Raw genomic sequence first — 20,000 nt, 5'->3', positions numbered from 1 at the left:
AAGAAAAATCATGAATGCATTTGAAAATGAATTTATCTGCGTTCATATGAACACGCTCGGCATAAATGGGTGAACATTTTGAGTTGAATAGACTTAATTTTTTGTTGGAAATCAAAATTGTATACACTTATTAAATTTTTTTATTTATTTATTTGCCTATGTATATATGTCTTTATTTATTTCTTTATTTACTTATGGATGTGTTTATTTGTTTATTTATTTACATACATATTTATTTATTTATTTATTTACTTAGTTACATATTATGCTTTTATTTATGTATGTACGTATTTTTATTTATTTATTATGATTTTCTTTATTTATTTATGTACATATTTGTTTCTTTATTTATTTGCCTATTTGTTATTTATGTCTTTTTTTATTCATATTTTTACTTATATACGCATTTGCTTATCTGTTGATTTATTTAGATACATATTTATTTATTATGCCTGTATTTATTTATTTGTTTATTTATTTGCCTATTTGTTATTCATGTATTTATTTATTTACATATGCATTTGTTTATTTTTTATTTACATACATATTTATTTATTTATTTATTTACATGTTTACTGTATTTATTTATTCATACATGATGACTACTTTTTATACAAATATCGAACCAATATATTTTTAATGAGCTTTTTCTTGAGTGCCTTGAAGCTCATTGCGAAGGCTGACAGTATTTTTTTTTTGGAAATCACTAATTTAATCAAATGATTCTTAATTTTCCAATATATTCTTATGATTATGATCAGAATTGAATGAAAAACTATAAAGACATTGATGGTGTTCATGATTTGCCACCATATTCAACTGATTTAACACAACAAGCGACTGGTAAATACAAAATGCAACCGTTTATTGCTGTAAATATCTGACATCGTGTGAACATTTTCAAACAGAAATTCCATTCAAATTTTCATTTTGACAACATTTCTAGCACATCAGAATGCCCCATAATTAAACAGCTAGTTTCAAAAACAGACCTGCGGGCTACTCATTTATAAAATACAATACAATACAATACATATAGTGCTTTAAAGGACAACCGACATCACTTTTTTTGTTTCCTAACTGACATCAGAAAAACGTTTTATAGCATCGAAAATACCCAAAACGCGCATTATGAGATTTTTATTCAAATGCAAAACACCAATAAAAATGACTTAAAGTGTGCAAAATCTGCGAACAAATTGAGCTGCGAATTGAGCATTTTCAGAAGGTCCCGCCCCCTTTTTCGTGACGTCACGCCAAGACTTCTTGCCTTGCTCGAGAATCAAAACAATGGCTTCAGATTTGGAGAATATGCTTTCTTGTTACACATCCAGTTATGAATATGATTCAAATAGTTCTGAAGAGGAAAGCATACATGTTTGCAATCGATTAAAGAAGGTCTTCAGGGTCATTTTGACGGATCAAGACTGAGGTGTAGTGTCACAGAAAATGCAGAAATGGCGGCAGAGCTCCATGGGAAATAGTTTTATTCTTCACCTTGGAATTTTTGTCAACAAATATCAAATAGTTCTCTCGGTGTAACATACAACGATTCACCATTGCGTTATTTATGTGTTTTCCTTCTAATTTCACCATCAACACAAAGTTTTCAGACCAAACAAAGTACCGCAAAATGCATTGAGGTGATGCAAGGTATGTCCTTTCTCTGTGAGGAGCGTTCCTTCAGTGACGTAGGGTGAGGACTCGTCACCAACTCAAAAACAAGACTTCCGGAATATTCAGCGCGAGTCTTAAAACGTAAAATCTAGCTATATACAGTGGAATCTTATTAAAATACGCTCAGTAGAAGTCTTTTGAAGCCATTTTACAAATTATGGGCACAAATTCTCCGGAGGCGTCGGTTGTCCTTTAATACCTGCGACCAATGAGAGTATTTTGATTTTTTTGAGAGGGGGGTTATCCCATAGAGAAGATAATTATGCAAACAGTTTTTCTTCAAAGTCGAAACCAATACAGACCATTTTGATAACAACAATCAAAAGCCACATTGGCATAGTCAATCATCATTTTATTTGATGCTAGTTTTCACAATCAGAAAGCCTTTAATAGTCCCACAATGGGGAAATTTCACCACAACGCTGGCCTCCAGGCCCCGCCGTAGTCCCACAAGTACGGTCCATACTGATACGCCCGACAAAAAGACCCAAAGAACACAACCGGGTCCATTCCGTCCGTCTTATACGTTTCCTTGAGGAACTCCGACTTCTGCTGCTTCCTTTTCGTTTTATACCTGCGGTTCTGAAACCAGATCTTCACCTGGGTCTCGGTTAGTCTTAACATGCCTGCCAGGTGAGCTCTCTCGGGGGCCGATAGGTACTTCTGGTGGTTGAATTTTTTTTCCAGCTCGAGTACTTGGAGGTGCGTGAAAGCCGCTCGAGAGCGTTTGGGCTTTTCCGTGGATGTGAAGCCAACTGGATCGGACGTGCCGGGACAGGATATGTCCAGCGATGCTGTGAAAACGGAGATAGAATCAGCAGCGAAATAGTCATACCTCGGTTTACGAACCCCTTGGCTTACGAACTTTTCGGTTTCCAAATGTTTCATTTATGAACATTTTACCTTGGCGTACGAACAGCTGCCTCAATGAGTGATGTGTTGTTCGCAAACAAGCCTGTTCTTCTAACAACAAAATGGCAGCCAACTGTTTCTGTCCTCTATTCCCAGCCCCCAGTCTTCGGTTAAAGCCACGTGATTGGTCAAGAACGCAGCAGTGAGGGGGGGGGGGTTTAAACATTTAAGAGACAGGCAGACGACAGTGAGAAAGTTTCAACTTTGATAGTTCAAAGGCGGAGTGTAGACTGCAAGGTTAATATATCTCATCAATCAGGCTCCACAAACAACCCGCATATGCCATCTGTACACTTCATGCAAAAAGCTATCAACACAGCTAAACAGAACACAATTGATGAGGAACTAGATACAATTATCTTATCGAATCAAATTGAATGCACGCTAGCTTTCTATCCGACTTACTTAGCTATCTATTAGCTGTCTATAAGCTAGCTAGCTTTCGATCTAAGTTACTTCCGGGTTGTGTGAAGTCCTAGCTAGCTATCTGTTAGCTAGCTAGCTTTATATCTGAGTTCCTTCCGGGTTGAGTGAATGCTGGCGAGTGTGGCTGCTGCTGCTCACCCACAGAAAAACTGATCCTATGACTGTAAAGTGGCCTTGAGAGTTTTGAAAGGCGCTTAGAAATCAAATGTATTATTATTATTATTGATACCAGATACAATTATCACAGAGAAAGCACCTACAGGGGATCATTCCTCAAGATGGTGAATGAAGAAGGTTACGTTCCTCATCAAGTGTTTAATGCTGATCAAACCGGCCACTCCATTCCATCAAGCCATCAACGACCATCACAAAGGTAAATAAAACGACTTTGTGATGCAGTACAGTGTATTTCTTTAATTATAATACAATAGAACATTTGTTATACATAAAATAAAGTTAATTAGAAAATAGTAGAAAATTATGTTTTATGGGGACCTGGGAACGGATTATTTTCATTTTAATGGTTTCCGATGGAAAATTAATTTTTGGGATACACACTTTTCACCTTACACACTCTGTCTGGCAACCAATTAAGTCCGTAAGCCAAGGTATCACTGTAATGAATTCCAGTCAGATATTGAACTCACCTGTATGCTCCACCAATGTGGACTCTGACAACTTTTTGGCGTCTTCTTGCCATTCTTCCCTTGCTTGGGTACATAATTTCCCCACAATGGCCGCGTTGTCTTTTAGGGAGAGTATATCCTCGATGAGGAAAGACGTCCGAGGTTTAACCGGATTAGACATGTTCCCATTCGAAAAGTCCACTTGTGAGAGAGGCCTCTTAGTGCTCAAGTACTGTTTTCTCTTAACGCACACGCGCATAGTCGCTTTTTATACAAGCGCGGGTGGGCCGGGTTTGTCAAGGAGGTGTGTACTTTAGCTCACGTAGTTAACTTGAGATGCAGTTGGTTGGCGCGATAACGAAAAAACAAAATGGTGACTGGTAATTTTTATGATTGTTGAGATTTTTGGGTGTTTAACTCATTCACTGGCAGACATGTGGTTTGTTTGGCATTGTGACTCAAATTTCACGACCCATCAAATATTAAGTTTTAGGACTACATAAACATTCAATGCAGCGTAAAAAACTGAGATTCTCTTCTTTCATCAGAAAAAAAGAGTTAATTCCTAAATTATATGGGTCAGGAGATATCAGAGCTTGAAATGGGGGCAGCTGTACAAAATACAATGCAGTATTGGTTTATATTGTGCTTGAACAACCGCTGAAGTTGGAACAAAGTGCTAACATGGAAAAGAAAAAACATGGCCAGTGCTTTATCGCCACCCAAGCATGAAAAAAAACAAAACCCGAACAAATTCGGGAATGGCCCTCTACGTCATATTTTCAAATCGTGAAAAAATTCGTGAATGGCAGTAAATGAGTTAATGTATACTAAGTACTAATAGTAAATAAGAAAACATACATGAGTATTGTCTTTAAAATAATAAAACAATAACAATCATATACATATAAGATAGCTAGCTAGCTAGCTATATATTAGCTATATAGGTATCTCGGTGGCTTGTTATCTAGCTATGTATCTAGCTATCTATTAACTATTGCTGTAACTGTGCTATTAGCTAGCTCGCTAGCTAGCTTTTTCTCTCTATTCGAATTATTCCAGGTTGTTGGCTATTAGCTAACTACTAGCTGGCTAACTAGCTTTGTATCTATTGACTTCCGGGTTGAGTGAACACTGGCGCGTGTGGCTGCCGCTGCTCACCCATGGAAAGACTTCATCCTGTGACTGGAAAGTGACCTTGAGAGTTTTGAAAGGCGCTTAGAAATGAAATGTATTGTTATTATTCTAAATAAGAGTAATAATAAAATAATAAACAAAATAGTTTCCTTTTTTATTTCAAATATTTCAAAATGCATGAAATTATAAAAATGTTTCTAAATATTTGCTTATAAGAAAAAAAAATCTGTAAAATATCAAATGAAGTGAAAATAAATCACAGACGAATATGAATTTGAAAAAATAAGCATTAAATTCAAGTTTGAGAATAAAATAAAATGTGTTTAAAAATACTCATATATATATATATATATATATATATATATATATATATATATATATATATATATATATATATATATATATATATATATATATATATATATATATATAATAATAATGCATTTCATTACACAGTAAAGTCTCGTTATATCGATATCGGATATATCGATAGTCCCGGTTATATCGATACTATTTCTATGCACGCGCGGAGAAAATTACATGCAAACAGGGTCGGATATATCGATAGTCCCGGTTATATCGATATTATTTCGGACTCCCTTGAATATCGATATAACGAGACTTTACTATATATATATATATATATATATATATATATATATATATATATATATATATATATATATATATATATATATATATATATATATTTAATATTATTAATGTAATATTTATTTAATAATATTTAAAAATGTTTTTCAAATAATTATATATCACAACACCAGCATATTTTTTCCATTAAACACATTTCAAAAAATATTTTTCAAACAGAAAAATAATACTGCATTAAAAAAATATATATAATTAAATAATAAATAAATAATATATTTTCACATCACTAAAACTGTTGAATATTATACAGCCGTAAGCTAAGCGTCTGTGACTTCTGGGAGGTAGGATGACCTGTCCTGGGGGTGGGGGGGGCAAAATGCAGGTCAGAGTGGGTGGTCGTATCCACTGGGCCGTGCTAATGACTTTAGCACATTTTGACCGGCCCCTGGGCAGACAGACAGACAGACGGACGGACGGACGGACGAGTTCATTGTTTGGTTGTAGTGGTGGCCGAAGAATGACATATTTGCTCACACCGTCCTCGGGGAATTTGTGCTTCATTTGAAAATGGGACATTTCGGGGTGATCAACAGGCCGTTGTAACTAAATGAAGGGGGGGAGGGGGGGTCTAAAATTTGAGAGAAATCACTTTAAAAATATAATCAAATGGAATTCGTAAGAATGCCCATATTAAGGTTAATCTTATCACTGTTTGAGTAAAAGTATACACCCCCCTGTTTGGGTTTTTGTCCTGATACATTTCATGTCATTGTAGCCCCCACCCCCCTTTTTCCTCCTACTTAGTATATTCCAGTGCTTGATAAAATGAACTCTTTCACTAAGACATCAATTACAAATACTCTTTCTTCTTCTTTGTATCGATTCAATGTCCTGTGACACCACGCTGCCTTCGCAGGTCAGTCTCGGTACTACAACTGACATCTATCAGTCTGATTCTTTCCTCTTTGTGTGTGAGGTCACTCCCATTAAAATAAATATAACAAATAAATAAATAGATAAATAACCAAAATAGATAAACAAATAATAAATACAGAAATAAACATACATAAATAGATACATAAATAACTAAATAGATACATAAATAGATAAATGAAGGGATAAATAAATAGACAAATAATATAGATAATAATATGCATACACGGATAAATAGATAAATACATAATATAGATAAATAAATCAATAGATAAATAGATAAATAAATACACAAATAGATACATAAATAAATAGATAATATGGATAAATAAATAGATAAATAAATGTTCTTCTTTTTTAAATAGACAAAAAAAGATACATAAATAGATAGCATATATAAAAAATAAATAAATAGATACATGAATAAATAGATAAATACATAATAGATAAAGAAATAAATACATAAATACACAAATAAATAAATAAATACACAAATAGATACATAAATAACTAAATAGATACATAAATAGATAAATGAAAGGATAAATAAATAGACAAATAATATAGATAAATAAATAGATAAATACAGAAATAACTAACTGAATAAATAAAAAAACAAATCCATACATACACGAATAAATAGATAAATACATAATATAGATAAATAAATCAATAGATAAATAAATACACAAATAGATACATAAATAAATAGATAATATGGATAAATAAATAGATAAATAAATGTTCTTCTTTTTTAAATAGACAAAAAAAAGATACATAAATAGATAGCATATATAAAAAAATAGATACATGAATATATAGATAAATACATAATAGATAAAGAAATAAATACATGAATACATACATAAATACACAAATAAATAAATACACAAATAGATACATAAATAACTAAATAGATACATAAATAGATAAATGAAGGGATAAATAAATAGACAAATAATATAGATAAATAAATAGATAAATACAGAAATAACTAAATGAATAAATAAGAAAACAAATCCATACATACACGAATAAATAGATAAATACATAATATAGATAAATAAATCAATAGATAAATAAATACACAAATAGGTACATAAATAAATAGATAATATAGATAAATAAATGTTCTTCTTTTTTAAATAGACAAAAAAAAGATACATAAATAGATAGCATATCTCAAAATAAATAAATACGTACATACATGAATAAATAGATAAATACATAATAGATAAATAAATAGAGAAATAAATACATACATAAATACACAAATAGATAAAAAATAAATAAATACACAAATAGATATATAAATAAATAGCTAATATGGATAAATAAATAGATAAATAAATACATAAATAAATACGTAGATGCATAAATAAATAAATAAATACACATATGAATGAATAGATAAATACATAATATAGATAAATAAATACATAAGTACACAAATTGATACATAAATAAATATATAAATAGATAATGTGGATAAATAAATAATATTGATAAATAAATACATGAATAAATGCATAAAAAGATGCATACAAAAAATAAATACATGCATACATACATGCATGCATGCACGCGCGCACACACACACACACACACACACACACACACACACACACACACACACACACACACATACATACATATATTGATTGATTTGTTAAAAAAAGGTTAATATCTTAAAAATCCCTGCGTGGGTCATATGTGTCCGCTTCCTGGATATTTCTTTGCTCCGCAATGTCACTAATAACCGAATGAAGGCATGTGTTTTCATATGGATTAACCCAAAATTCTCTCCATATTTGTTGTGCATACATCCTAATCACACTTTCACATCCTGTCCCCCGTTCAAAAAAGCGTGACAGCAAGACACAAATGCCCGTTAAAGCTTAAAACCAGAAAAGAGGTTCTTCCCAGGCTTTAGCCATTGTCTGATCAACATAGTATTAAGATCCTTCATGTGATAGCTTTCACCTTGACTCTCTTTCAGCTACTTTACAGTTACAAGGCTTTCATTTTTTTTTTGTCTCCACTCCGATACCAGGGTTTTTATCATTTTTACTCAAATTCAAGGACCCACAGAATATTGACTTTTAGGACTACATAAACATTCAGTGCAGCATAAGAAACCTAAGACTCTCTTCTTTCATCAGAAAAAAAAGTGTTAATTCCTAAGTTATATGGGTCTTGAGTTATATGATCTTGAAATGGGGGTAGCTGTACTTTTTTTTGTTTTAATACAATACACACATTGATTTATGTAGTGCTTTATTAACAGGTGAAGGTGTAAGAAAGCGGAAACATGGACAAAATGCAAATGCTGCCCCCTCGTGGACGGGAAAAAACATCACCAGAGGTCTGACCAGCGCTTTATCGGCACCCCTCGCAAGAAAAACCAAAACCCGAACAAATTCGGGAATGGCTCCAAGCCATACTTTTAAATGGCATCGAATGAGTTAAAGATGGTTAAAATTCAAGTGAAAAGACCTTTGTTCGAGGTCTGACCAACGCTTTATCGGCACCCCTGCAAGAAAAACCAAAATCCGAATAAATTCTGATTCTGATGCAGCGTAAGAAACCTTAGTCTCTGTTCTTTTATCAATTAATTTGTATATTTTATGCGTCTGGAGTTATAGGAGCTTGAAATGAGGGCGGCTGTCCAAAATACGCACTGCAATACATCATAATAATAATAATAATAATAATAATAATAATAATAATGTAAAGTGTCCTCGAGAGCTTTGAAAGGTACTTAAAATGTAATGTATAATAATAACAACAATAATGATAATAATAATAATCATCATCATCATAATAATTCCAATTTATAAGCCCCTTTCAAATCTCTCAAGGTCACTTTACAGTCACTGTTAGATGTTTTTCTGCGGGTGAGCAGCGGCAGCCACACGCGCCAGCGTTCACTCAACCCGGAAGTAACTCAAATAGATAGAAAGCTAGCTCGCTAATAGATAGCCAATCAATACCTACTAGGTCGATAGATAGTCAGCCAGATAGCTAATAGATAGCAAATTGATAGTCAGCTAGGTAGCTAGCTATATAGCCAGCCATGGTAATCATAAGTAGTAATCATAAGCTAGCTAACAAATGTTAGCTATGTTAGCAAACATAGCTAATGGCCAAATAGCCAGACAGCTAATGGATAGCTAGCTAGATAGCTAGTGAGATAGCTACCAGGATAGCCTCCCAGCTAGCCAGATAGCTAATAGATAGCAAATAGCTAGCTAGGTAGCATTGTAGCAAGGGGGGGGCGGGGCCAAGGAAGTCCCAACGCCGCCGCCGCCCACTTTATTGGTTTATATTGGGCTTTAATGCTGCCCCATTGTGGAAAAGAAAAAAAATTGCCAGAGGCCATGGCCAGCGCTTTATCGGCACCCAAGCATGAAAAAAAACACATTTGGGAATGGCGCTCAATTCCCGAATAAATGTGTGAATGGCGGTGAATGAGTTAATTATACAAAATGTACATTTTATTACAATATATTTCACCCCAAAAATAATCTGTACATGTTTAAAAACCAACACTTCCTCAAGATTAAAAGCAAACGTTTCAAATTTAAAAGTGAAATACTGTACAACTGAACTGTACGTGAGCAGCTGTTCTTTTTCTTACCAGTAGAGGGAGCCACTTTGAGAATCCCTTCAAAATGTGCGAGCATTATCAACATTTGTAACTGTCCCGACCGAACATGTGCAGCGACATATCTCGACTCGTGACCTTTCACACCAGGAAGCTGTTTATCTTGCACAAAATGTTTTCTTTGAGCCTCGCCGACTTGTTTCGTCATTAATCTTCTCTTGTTTTCCCGCCAACGTCTTTGTCCGAGTCCGTGGCTTAACATTACATGTGTCAGCTTGTTCCATAGCACCCGGGCCAGGACTTTAGCCTCTTTATTATTATTATTATAATAATTATTAATTATTATTATTATTATTATTACGCACATGCAGGAAAGCAGCGTTTTAAGTCGATACAATGACAACATTAAAATTGAATGACTGTGTCTTGTGTGTTGCATCATTAGCTGCCCATATAAATGATTACACTATCTAACTAGCTAGCTGGCTATCTATTGGCTATATATCCAGCTATCTACCTATTTATTAGCTAGCTAGTTAACTGGCTATCTATTAGCTATCTGTTAGCTGGTTAACTGGCTATCTGTTAGCTATCTAGCTAGCTGATTGGCTATCTATTAGCTATCTGTTAGCTGGTTAACTGGCTATCTGTTAGCTATCTATTAGCTATCTAGCTAGCTGGTTGAATATCTATTAGCTATCTATCCAGCTGGCTGGCTAGCTATTAGCTATCGACTAGATACTTAGCTGGCTATCTTTTAGGAACCTATTAGCTAGCTGGCTGGCTAGCTGGTTATCTATTAGCTAGATAGCAAGCCTTGTATTTATTTGAGTTATACCGGGTTGAGTGAACGCTGGCGCATAAGAAAAACGTATCTTGTGACTGTAAAGTGACCTTGACAGTTTTGAAACGCACTTATAAATTAAATGTATTATTATTATTATTATTATTATTATATTATTATTATTATTATTATTATTATCAATTCATCCCGCAGACGTGAGTGTTGTTGGAGACAAAGGGGACATTTTCCCCCCTACTGGAAGGGAAAAAAAAAACACTGCCAGAGGTCTGGCCAGTGCTTCATTTGCATCCAAGCAAAAAAAAAAAAAAAAACAAAACCCAAACAAATTCGGGAATGGCGCTCTACGTCATATTTTCAATTCCCGAATAAATTCGGGAATGGCAGTGAATGAGTTAAATGCGGTCATCTCCACCGCTTTTCTGCAGTCTGTTAGCATTAGCGCTCACCTAATTTAGCGCTCATGATTGGATTGGATTAGCCTTTATTAGTCTCGCAGTGGAGAAATGTACATTTGAGTCATGTCGCTTAAAGTGACGGAATAAAATCCCATTTTTTCAAACGTCTCGTCAGCCTTTCAATGGTCCACCGTGATTATCACAATCGGTGCACCATTTAAAAAAATAAAATACAATAAAAAACATCCGCATATACAGATGACGTGATCTGCTTTATACCTCTCGCATGCCCCTTTTCTTTACATGATGAGCACACTCACGTCATTCTCGCTACTGAAATGACCCTCATGAAATGTGAATCACCGCGTTGTAATCAAGTATCTCTTCACTCCCCTGTCACACACACACAAAAGAGAAGATAAAGAAGTGGGTGTCTAATAGGCCTATCTGATCTCTTCAAGTGTCTCTGGACTCCACTCTGTCTACACGTTCATCCCTTATCACAAGAGATTCAACTCTTCTCCACCTTGAGGGGGTTTTCCCGCCTTCGCTCATTTTCAACTCTCGTCTAAAAAAAAAAAAGACTTGTTTTCTGTTCATATGCCCCATTTTGTGCTCATGTTCAAAATCTAGCATTTATCGGACTCCGACGATGGCGTAAAATCTCATAATGGAAGTGAAACGATGACTCGTGAGTTAAATGGAAAAGCGTTTCACCATTTAAAGAGTCTCTCAGTCTGCGGGTTTGTTTACCCAAGCAAAGCTGGAGGACGGGACGGGACGGGATGGGACGCTAGGCTCTTATCTGTGGGATTAGTCAATGGGACAATGATGAGCTTCTTTTGATAGAACGGCTCGCAAAAGATCGAACGTCACTTCCTACTTTGACTCTGGATTCATTTCTCACTGATATCGTAAAAATGACAATAATAATAGTAGTAACAAATCAAACCACCGTCTTGCTATTAGCATCAATCTGTCATGAGACTTTATCACCATTGCTTTGAAGACAGCTACACACTCAACGGCGACGTTATAGTAGACGTTATAGTTAGAAGAACGTTTACTTCCAATGTATTAGCATTTATCTGAACAACGTATGAGTATATCTAAACGTATGAGTATAGCTAAATATCGGTTAGCATTTATCTCCTCTGACGTTTGCCTAACTAACTGACCGTGTAACTAAGCTATTAGCCGAATCGCTGTAACTATTAGCATATATCTTAGCAATGTATGACTGACTCCCCCAATTCTTTGTGTCAATAAGCATTTAACTGTTTGACTGCCAAACTATTAGCATTTATCTGACCTACGTATGCCTAACTAGCTTGCTAAATATACATTAGCATTTATCTCCCCTGACATTTGACTAACTGACCGACTGTAACTAAGCTATTAGCTAAATCCTTGTAACTATTAGCATTTATCTTAGCAATGTATGACTTTCTGACTAACTACCACAATTATTTGTGTAGGTAAGCACTTATCTGGATGACTTCCAAACTATTAGTATTTATCTGACTAACATATGACTAACTAGCTAGCTAAATATCAGTTAGCATTTTTTCCCTTTACGTTTGACCAACGGAGTGTGTAACTAAGTTATTAGCCGAATCACTATAACTATTAGCATATATCTTAGCATGTATCTGACCTATTTATGACTGCCTGCCTGACTAACAGTGAGTTAAAATAACAACACGACTGAAATTTGAAATAGGAAATAGGTCACATTTTCAAAATAAAACGGTTAGCATATATCTTCACAATATATGACTAACTGGCTGACTAAGTACCACAATTCTTTGTGTATGTAGACAAACGTAACTGTTTGACTGCTGAACTATTAGCATTTATCTGACCAACCTATGACTAACTAGCTACCTAAATATTGGTTAGCATTTATCTCCCCCTGACATTTGACCAACTGACTGAATAAGTGCGTAACTAAGCTATTTGCCGAATCAGCGTAACGATTAGCATATATCTAAACAATATATGACTAAGTGGGTGACTGAGTACCACAATTCTTTGTGTAGGTAAACAAACGTAACCGTTTGACTACCGAACTATTACATTTATCTGACCAACATAAATGTATTATTATTATTATTATTATTATTATTATTATTATTATTATAACTAACTAGCTAAATATCGGTTAGCATTTATCTCCCCTTACGTTTGACCAACTGAAAGACTGAGTGTGTAACTAAGCTATTAGCCGAATCACTGTGACTATTAGCATATATCTTAGCATGTATCTGACCTATTTATGACTGCCTGCCTGACTAACAGTGAGTTAAAATAACAACACGACTGAAATTTGAAATAGGAAATGCTCTTTTTATTGTAGATACACGGGGGGGAATAACATAATTAGAAAGAACGTGTATGACTATCGTTTTTGAACGTAGTCTGTCATATTTTCAAAATAAAACGGTCACGACAAACGCTGTAAACCACAGGTGGCAAAGTCAAGGCCCGCGGGCCAAATCCGGCCCGCCACATCATTTTTTTCGGCCCGCGAAAGCAAATCAAACGTGTTAAATTCCATGATGATTGCTAAAATCTGAGCCAAAATTTCATATTTTTGGATGTCAACCACAATAAAAGTCATTCTTCTTGACTTCAGATTTGAAAATGAGTTATTCATTAATTTGCTGTGTTCTCTATATGTAATATTTGAAGGGATTTAAACATTCTAATGGGTTCCCCAAATTCATAACGGCCCTCGAGAGGAAACCAGAACTACAATGTGGCCCTGCTGCAAACCATCTTTCCTTCTGTACAAATGTCACCTAATATAATATAGATTGACGCAATGATGTGCTTTGAAATCTTTATTTTGAACGTGTTGACAGGAGTCTCTGAGAGTGTCCAATGCCCACCTGAAACCCCCCCGCTGTATTATTGACATTAGCAGTCACATTGCCATAACTCCAACGGCACACACCGCTGTTACCGTAGCTAACCATGCCGTTATAATGGCCGAAATTTGGATTCCAAGCAGGCGGGATGATGGAGGTTGCCCCGCATAGTCTCCCATCCTGGACCAGGACCGGCACAGGCACCCTTCTGGGTACCAACTCCAGACTCCTGTCCTGACTTTGCCGCTTGCACTTGTACCTGCGGTTCTGGAACCAAATTTTGATCTGGTTGGACGTGAGCTTGATGACCAGGGCTAGCTGCTCCCTCTCTGCCGCCGACAGGTAGCGTTGGCGGTGGAAGCGACGCTCCAGCTCGCTCACTTGAGCCCGTGAGAAAAGCACTCGTGGCCTTCTACGAGAGGCCACGCCTCCTTCGGACTCCCCCTTGCTCTGGATATGTGTGTCTGTTGAAATACAACAATTACAATGCTAGCAAGACGAGAAATCAATGAAACGGGGTAAAACATATACGTAAAATGATTTTAAAAACACACTCCGCAATGTATTAACTCATTCACGGTGTGCAAAAATGTGTCCACCCCAGTGCCAGGGTTTTTGTCATTGTCACTCGAATTCCAGGACCCACAGAATATTGAATTTTAGGACTACATAAACATACAATGCAGCGTTTGAAACCTTACACTCTCTTCTTTCATCAGAAAAAATGAAGAGTTAAATCCTAAATTATATGGGTTTGGAGTTATATGAGCTTGAAATGAGGGTAGATGTCCAAAATACAATGCAATACATATCCTGTGACTAAAGTGTCCTTGATAGTTTTGAAAGGCGCTTATAAATGAAATGTATTACAATAATAATAATAATAATAATAATAATAATAATAATAATAATAATAATAATAATAATAATACATTGTATTTCTAAGCACCTTTCAAAACTCTCAAGGACTTGTATGGAAAAAGTTTGAAAATACACCATTCATTGTGGGTACGCCTTATACTCCGGTGCGCATGATAATAATAATAATAATAATAATAATAATAATAATAATAATAATAATAATAAATTCTATTTATAAGCACCTTTCAAAACGCTCAAGGACTTATATGGAAAAAGTTTGAAAATAAACCATTCATTGGGGGTACGCCTTATACTCCGGTGCGCCTTAATAATAATAATAATAATAATAATAATAATAATAAATTATATTTATAAGCACCTTTCAAAACGCTCAAGGACTTGTATGGAAAAAGTTTGAAAATAAACCATTCATTGGGGGTACGCCTTATACTCCGGCGCGCCTAATAATAATAATAATAATAATAACATATATTTATAAGCGCCTTTCAAAACGCTCAAGGACTTATATGGGAAAAGTTTGAAAATACACCATCCGTTTGGGGTGCGCCTTATACTCCGGTGCACCTTATAATAATAATAATAATAATAATAATAATAATAATAATAATAAATTATATTTATAAGCACCTTTCAAAACTCTCAAGGACTTGTATGGAAAAAGTTAGAAAATAAACCATTCATTGGGGGTACGCCTTATACTCCGGTGCGCATAATAATAATACTAATAATAATAATAATAACATATATTTATAAGCGCCTTTCAAAACTCTCAAGGACTTGTATGGAAAAAGTTAGAAAATAAACCATTCATTGGGGGTACGCCGTATACTCCGGCGCGCCTAATAATAATAATAATAATAATTAATAATAATAACATATATTTATAAGCGCCTTTCAAAACGCTCAAGGACTTATATGGGAAAAGTTTGAAAATAAACCATTCATTGTGGGTACGCCTTATACTCCGGTGCGCATAATAATAATAATAATAATAATAATAAATTATATTTATAAGCACCTTTCAAAACGCTCAAGGACTTATATGGAAAAAGTTTGAAAATAAACCATTCATTGGGGGTGCGCCTTATACTCCGATGCGCCTAATAATAATAATACTAATAATAATAATAATAATACTACTACTACTACTAATAATAATAATAATCATTCATATAATAAATATTATTATTTTATATATATATATATATATATATATATATATATATATATATATATATATATATATATATATATATATATATATATATATATATACACACACACTCCGGTGCGCCTTATACCTTATATATGGAAAAAGTTTGAAAATACCCCATTCATTTAGGGTGCGCCTTATACACGGGAAAAATACCGTACACTAAAGTTCCCTTGATGTAGTGTGTTGATGTATTTCGGACACATTTGATCATATTTCTTTCATTGCATGGAACAAGAACAGCAACAAAAATTCTGAAGTGTAAACGATTGTGGCAGGTAATGGATTGGATTGTATTAACCTTTATTAGTCTCGCAGTGGATACATTTACATTTCACAGCAGCAAAGTGCTGAAAGAAAAAAAAGAAGTAGAAAAACATATTCCATCAATCAAAGCCAGTAAGCAGAATTACAACTCATGGTTCGTTATCTTACCGTTTCCTTTCATCTCGTCGTCCGCCTCTGCTTGTTGCGCAAAACGCCTTTTTCGCATGTCGCCGTCACTCACTGTCGCAAAAACGTGTCCGTGATCCAAAACGTCATTTTCATAACTCTGCTTCAAAATATCCTCGACTAAAAACGGTGTCGCCGCGCCGGGATGCGCCATCCCTCGTTTTATTTTTTGATGTATTATTTTAAAACTTAATAGAAATATTCTTGTGGCTCCTTTTCTGCTCGATGCTGCCTGACCCTTGACACTGAGTTGCAAAGTGGTCGCCCGTGCAGCTTTAAATGCATGCAAAGGGCCCAAGAGGGGAAAACAAGAGATGTCCTCAGTCATCCTTTTACCCACCTCCCACCCCACCCTTATACCCCACCACCCCAAAAAAGAAGCCGACAGACAGGCCGCACGCTCTGATCTCTCACCGAATGCTTCTCACCTTACACCTGAAGACACTCGGAAGACTTGAGTGGGGGGGTTTTAGGAGGGTGTGGGGGGTGCGTCCGCTAATTGACAGATAAGTGGGCTCATTGGCGTCTGACAGGAGTCGGGAGCATTTGTCTGCCATCACGAGACAGCTAATTCAGTCAGACACTTAAATGGGGTCCTCCTGTTCATTTTTAGATTTGGATTGGATGTATCTTTATTCGTCTCGCAGTGGAGACATTTACACTTGACAGCAGCAAAGTTCTGAAAGGAAAGAAAGAAGTAGAAAAACAAAATATACGAGCTGCTGGAAAGGCATCAACGTGCTCCATTTTAATTGATGCTGCTAGGGAGGTTTTGTACATGAACTCATTCACTGCCAGACGATATGCAAAAAATAAAAATGTGTCTGCTCCAGTGCCAGGGTTTTTGTCATCGTCACTCAAATTGCAGGACCCAGAGAATATTGAGTTTTAGGACGATATAAATATTCAATGCAGTGTAAGAAATCTTACACTCTCTTCTTTTATCGTAAAAAAAATAGTTAATTCCTAAATTAGCTGGATCCGGAGTTATATGAGCTTGAAATGGGGGCGGCTGTACAAAACACCATGTACTACATATTGATTTATAATAATAATAATAATACATTTCATTTCTAAGCGCCTTCCAAAACTCTCAAGGTCACTTTACAGTCACGCGATATGTTTTTTTTTTTTTTGGGTGGGTGAGCAGCGGCAGCCACAGGCGCCAGTGTTCACTCAACCCGGAAGTCAATAGATACAAAGCTAGTTAGCCAGCTAGTAGTTAGCTAATAGCCAACAACCCGGAATAATTCGAATAGAGAGAAAAGCTAGCTAGCTAGCTAATAGCACAGTTACAGCAACAGTTAATAGATAGCTAGATACATAGCTAGATAACAAGCCACCGAGATACCTATATAGCTAATATATAGCTAGCTAGATAGCTAGCTATCTTATATGTATATGATTGTTATTGTTTTATTATTTTAAAGACAATACTCATGTATGTTTTCTTATTTACTATTAGTAACTTCGCTCAACCCGGAATAACTCAAATAGATAGAAAGCTAATTAGTTAGCTAATAGCTAATCAATAGCTAGCTATCCAGCTAGATAGCCAGACAGATAGCTAATAGACCAGCAAATAGCTAGCTGGGTAGCCAGCCAGATAGCCAGCTAGATAGCTAATAGACAGCAAACAGATAGCTAGCTAGGTAGCCAGCTAGATAGCTAATAGATAGATAGCTAGATAGCCAGCTTGCCAGCCAGATACCTAATAGGCAGCAAATAGATAGCTTGCTCGATAGCCAGCTAAATAGCCAGCTAGGTAGCGTTTACCATTCACAACAGCTGAAGCTGTAACAAAGCGCTAACATGGACAAAATGCAAATGCTGCCCCCTCATAGAAGGGAAAAACATTGCCAGAGCTCGGACCAGCAACCTATCGGCACCCCCCCGCAAGAAAAACCAAACCCTTCATCAGAAACTAAGAGTTAATTCCTAAATTTAAAAAAAATAAAATAAAGTGATGTTACATCATTTCTAAATCACAGTATGCGGCCGGCCGGCCGGCCATGTCCTATTCTTGATTTCGATTTGCATGAGTTGAATATACTGCCTCCCAGTGGCTAAAATAAGCAGCGCAGTGAATTACTGCAGCAAATCCTCAAGCACAAACTGTGACATTATTTACCGTATTGCGTTATGTTGTTTTTAATAACTGATAATATTACAGAGGGTTAATTAAACCTGTATCTGAAGTAACTGTGTACTTTTATGTCTACATATGTACCTAATGTGTGTACTTTTAGCCTTTTTGGTTTGAAAAAATGTTTACAGGAAAGTAATCCAAGAAAGTCTCTTAAATCCGAAAGTTGTTTAAAGGGGGCTCGTTGGGGGGAGTTAATGAGCGCGCGTGTCCCGGGAGGTTGGAAAGCAAGGGTGGGTGGGATAGTGGTGGAGGGTCGCAGGTGGGGTTAATGTTGATGTTGGACTGACGTCTGAGGTGATGTTGACCAGCTTTTGCCATCCACATTGTTGTGCAGACACGTTATTAGTGTTGTCCGAGGCCACAACAAACAGAAACACGACACCTCATGTTGTGGAAGTCGAGAGACGGCGGCGCCAGCCTGTAATGCGTGACTGACGACGACGCACACGCATCCGCACGCGCACGCACACAGAGGAAGGCAGCAAATCTTCGTTTTAAGTCGATACAATGACAACATAAAAGGACAACCGACACCATTTTTTTTTGTTTCCCAACTGACATCAGTAAAACGTTTTACAGCATCTAAAATACCCGAAAGAGGCAGGCTGATATTTTACGTCAAATGCAAAACACCAATAAAAATGACTTAAAGTGTCCCAAAACTACTTCAAAATGACCCCGGAAATATCGAATTTCAGAAGGTCCCGCCCCCTTGTTCGTGACGTCACGCCAGGACGTCTTGCCTTGCTCGAGAATCAAAACAATGGCTTCAGATTCGGAGAAGATGCTTTCTTGTTACTCATCCAGTTATGAATATGATTCAAATAGTTCTGAAGAGGAAAGCATAAATGTTTGCAATCGATTAAAGAAGTCCTTCCCGTATCATTTTGAGGCGTCTGGACGCCAATGTAGCGAAACAAAAATGGACAAGATGGCGCCCAAGCTCCGTTGGAAATGGGCTTATTTGTCTGCTGGGAATTTGTGTCAACTACTATCAAATAGTAGTCTTGGTGCAACACACAAAACGTAAAATCTAGCTATACGCCGTGGAATCTTTATAAAATACGCTCAGTAGAAGTCATTTGAAGTGATTTTATGGACACACCTTGTCCGGAGGCGTCGTTTGTCTTTTAAAATTGAATGACTGTCTGCGTCTTTTGTGTTGCATCACATTAGCTGCCCTTATAAATGCATGACGCTATCTAACTAGCTAGCTGGCTATCTATCAGCTATCTGTCTAGCTAGCTGGCTAGCTATTTATTAGCTAGCTAGCTAGTTAAATGGCTATCTATTAGCTATC

The 20,000-nt window shown here is 35.8% G+C and overlaps 1 protein-coding gene across 1 annotated transcript; it reads right to left on the bottom strand.

Annotated features, from left to right (window-relative positions):
* Positions 1-605: 605 nt before the first annotated feature.
* On the bottom strand, positions 606-4,626 carry nkx3-1 (NK3 homeobox 1). The gene is made up of 2 exons (XM_088995442.1): positions 3,663-4,626; positions 606-2,471 (listed from the first exon to the last, which is right to left on the bottom strand). The coding sequence occupies exons 1-2, from the start codon at positions 3,898-3,900 to the stop codon at positions 2,089-2,091; spliced, it is 621 nt and encodes a 206-aa protein (XP_088851568.1). The 5' UTR covers positions 3,901-4,626; the 3' UTR covers positions 606-2,088.
* Positions 4,627-20,000: the final 15,374 nt, after the last annotated feature.

The sequence above is a fragment of the Hippocampus bargibanti genome, linkage group LG04, assembly GCF_051943395.1.
Source record: "Hippocampus bargibanti isolate YZ-2025 linkage group LG04, ASM5194339v1, whole genome shotgun sequence".
NCBI classification, from domain to species: Eukaryota; Metazoa; Chordata; class Actinopteri; order Syngnathiformes; family Syngnathidae; genus Hippocampus; species Hippocampus bargibanti.
Note: the sequence above shows the minus strand (reverse complement) of the source record. Positions and strands in the feature narration are given on the sequence as shown.

What these genes read in the sequence shown, in the direction of transcription:
- nkx3-1 (XM_088995442.1), bottom strand. Translation starts at nt 3,900, where the DNA reads ATGCGCGTGTGCGTTAAGAGAAAACAGTACTTGAGCACTAAGAGGCCT. An exon ending in CACATTGGTGGAGCATACAG is followed by an intron (nt 2,472 to 3,662) that starts GTGAGTTCAATA and finishes CCGTTTTCACAG; the next exon opens with CATCGCTGGACATATCCTGT.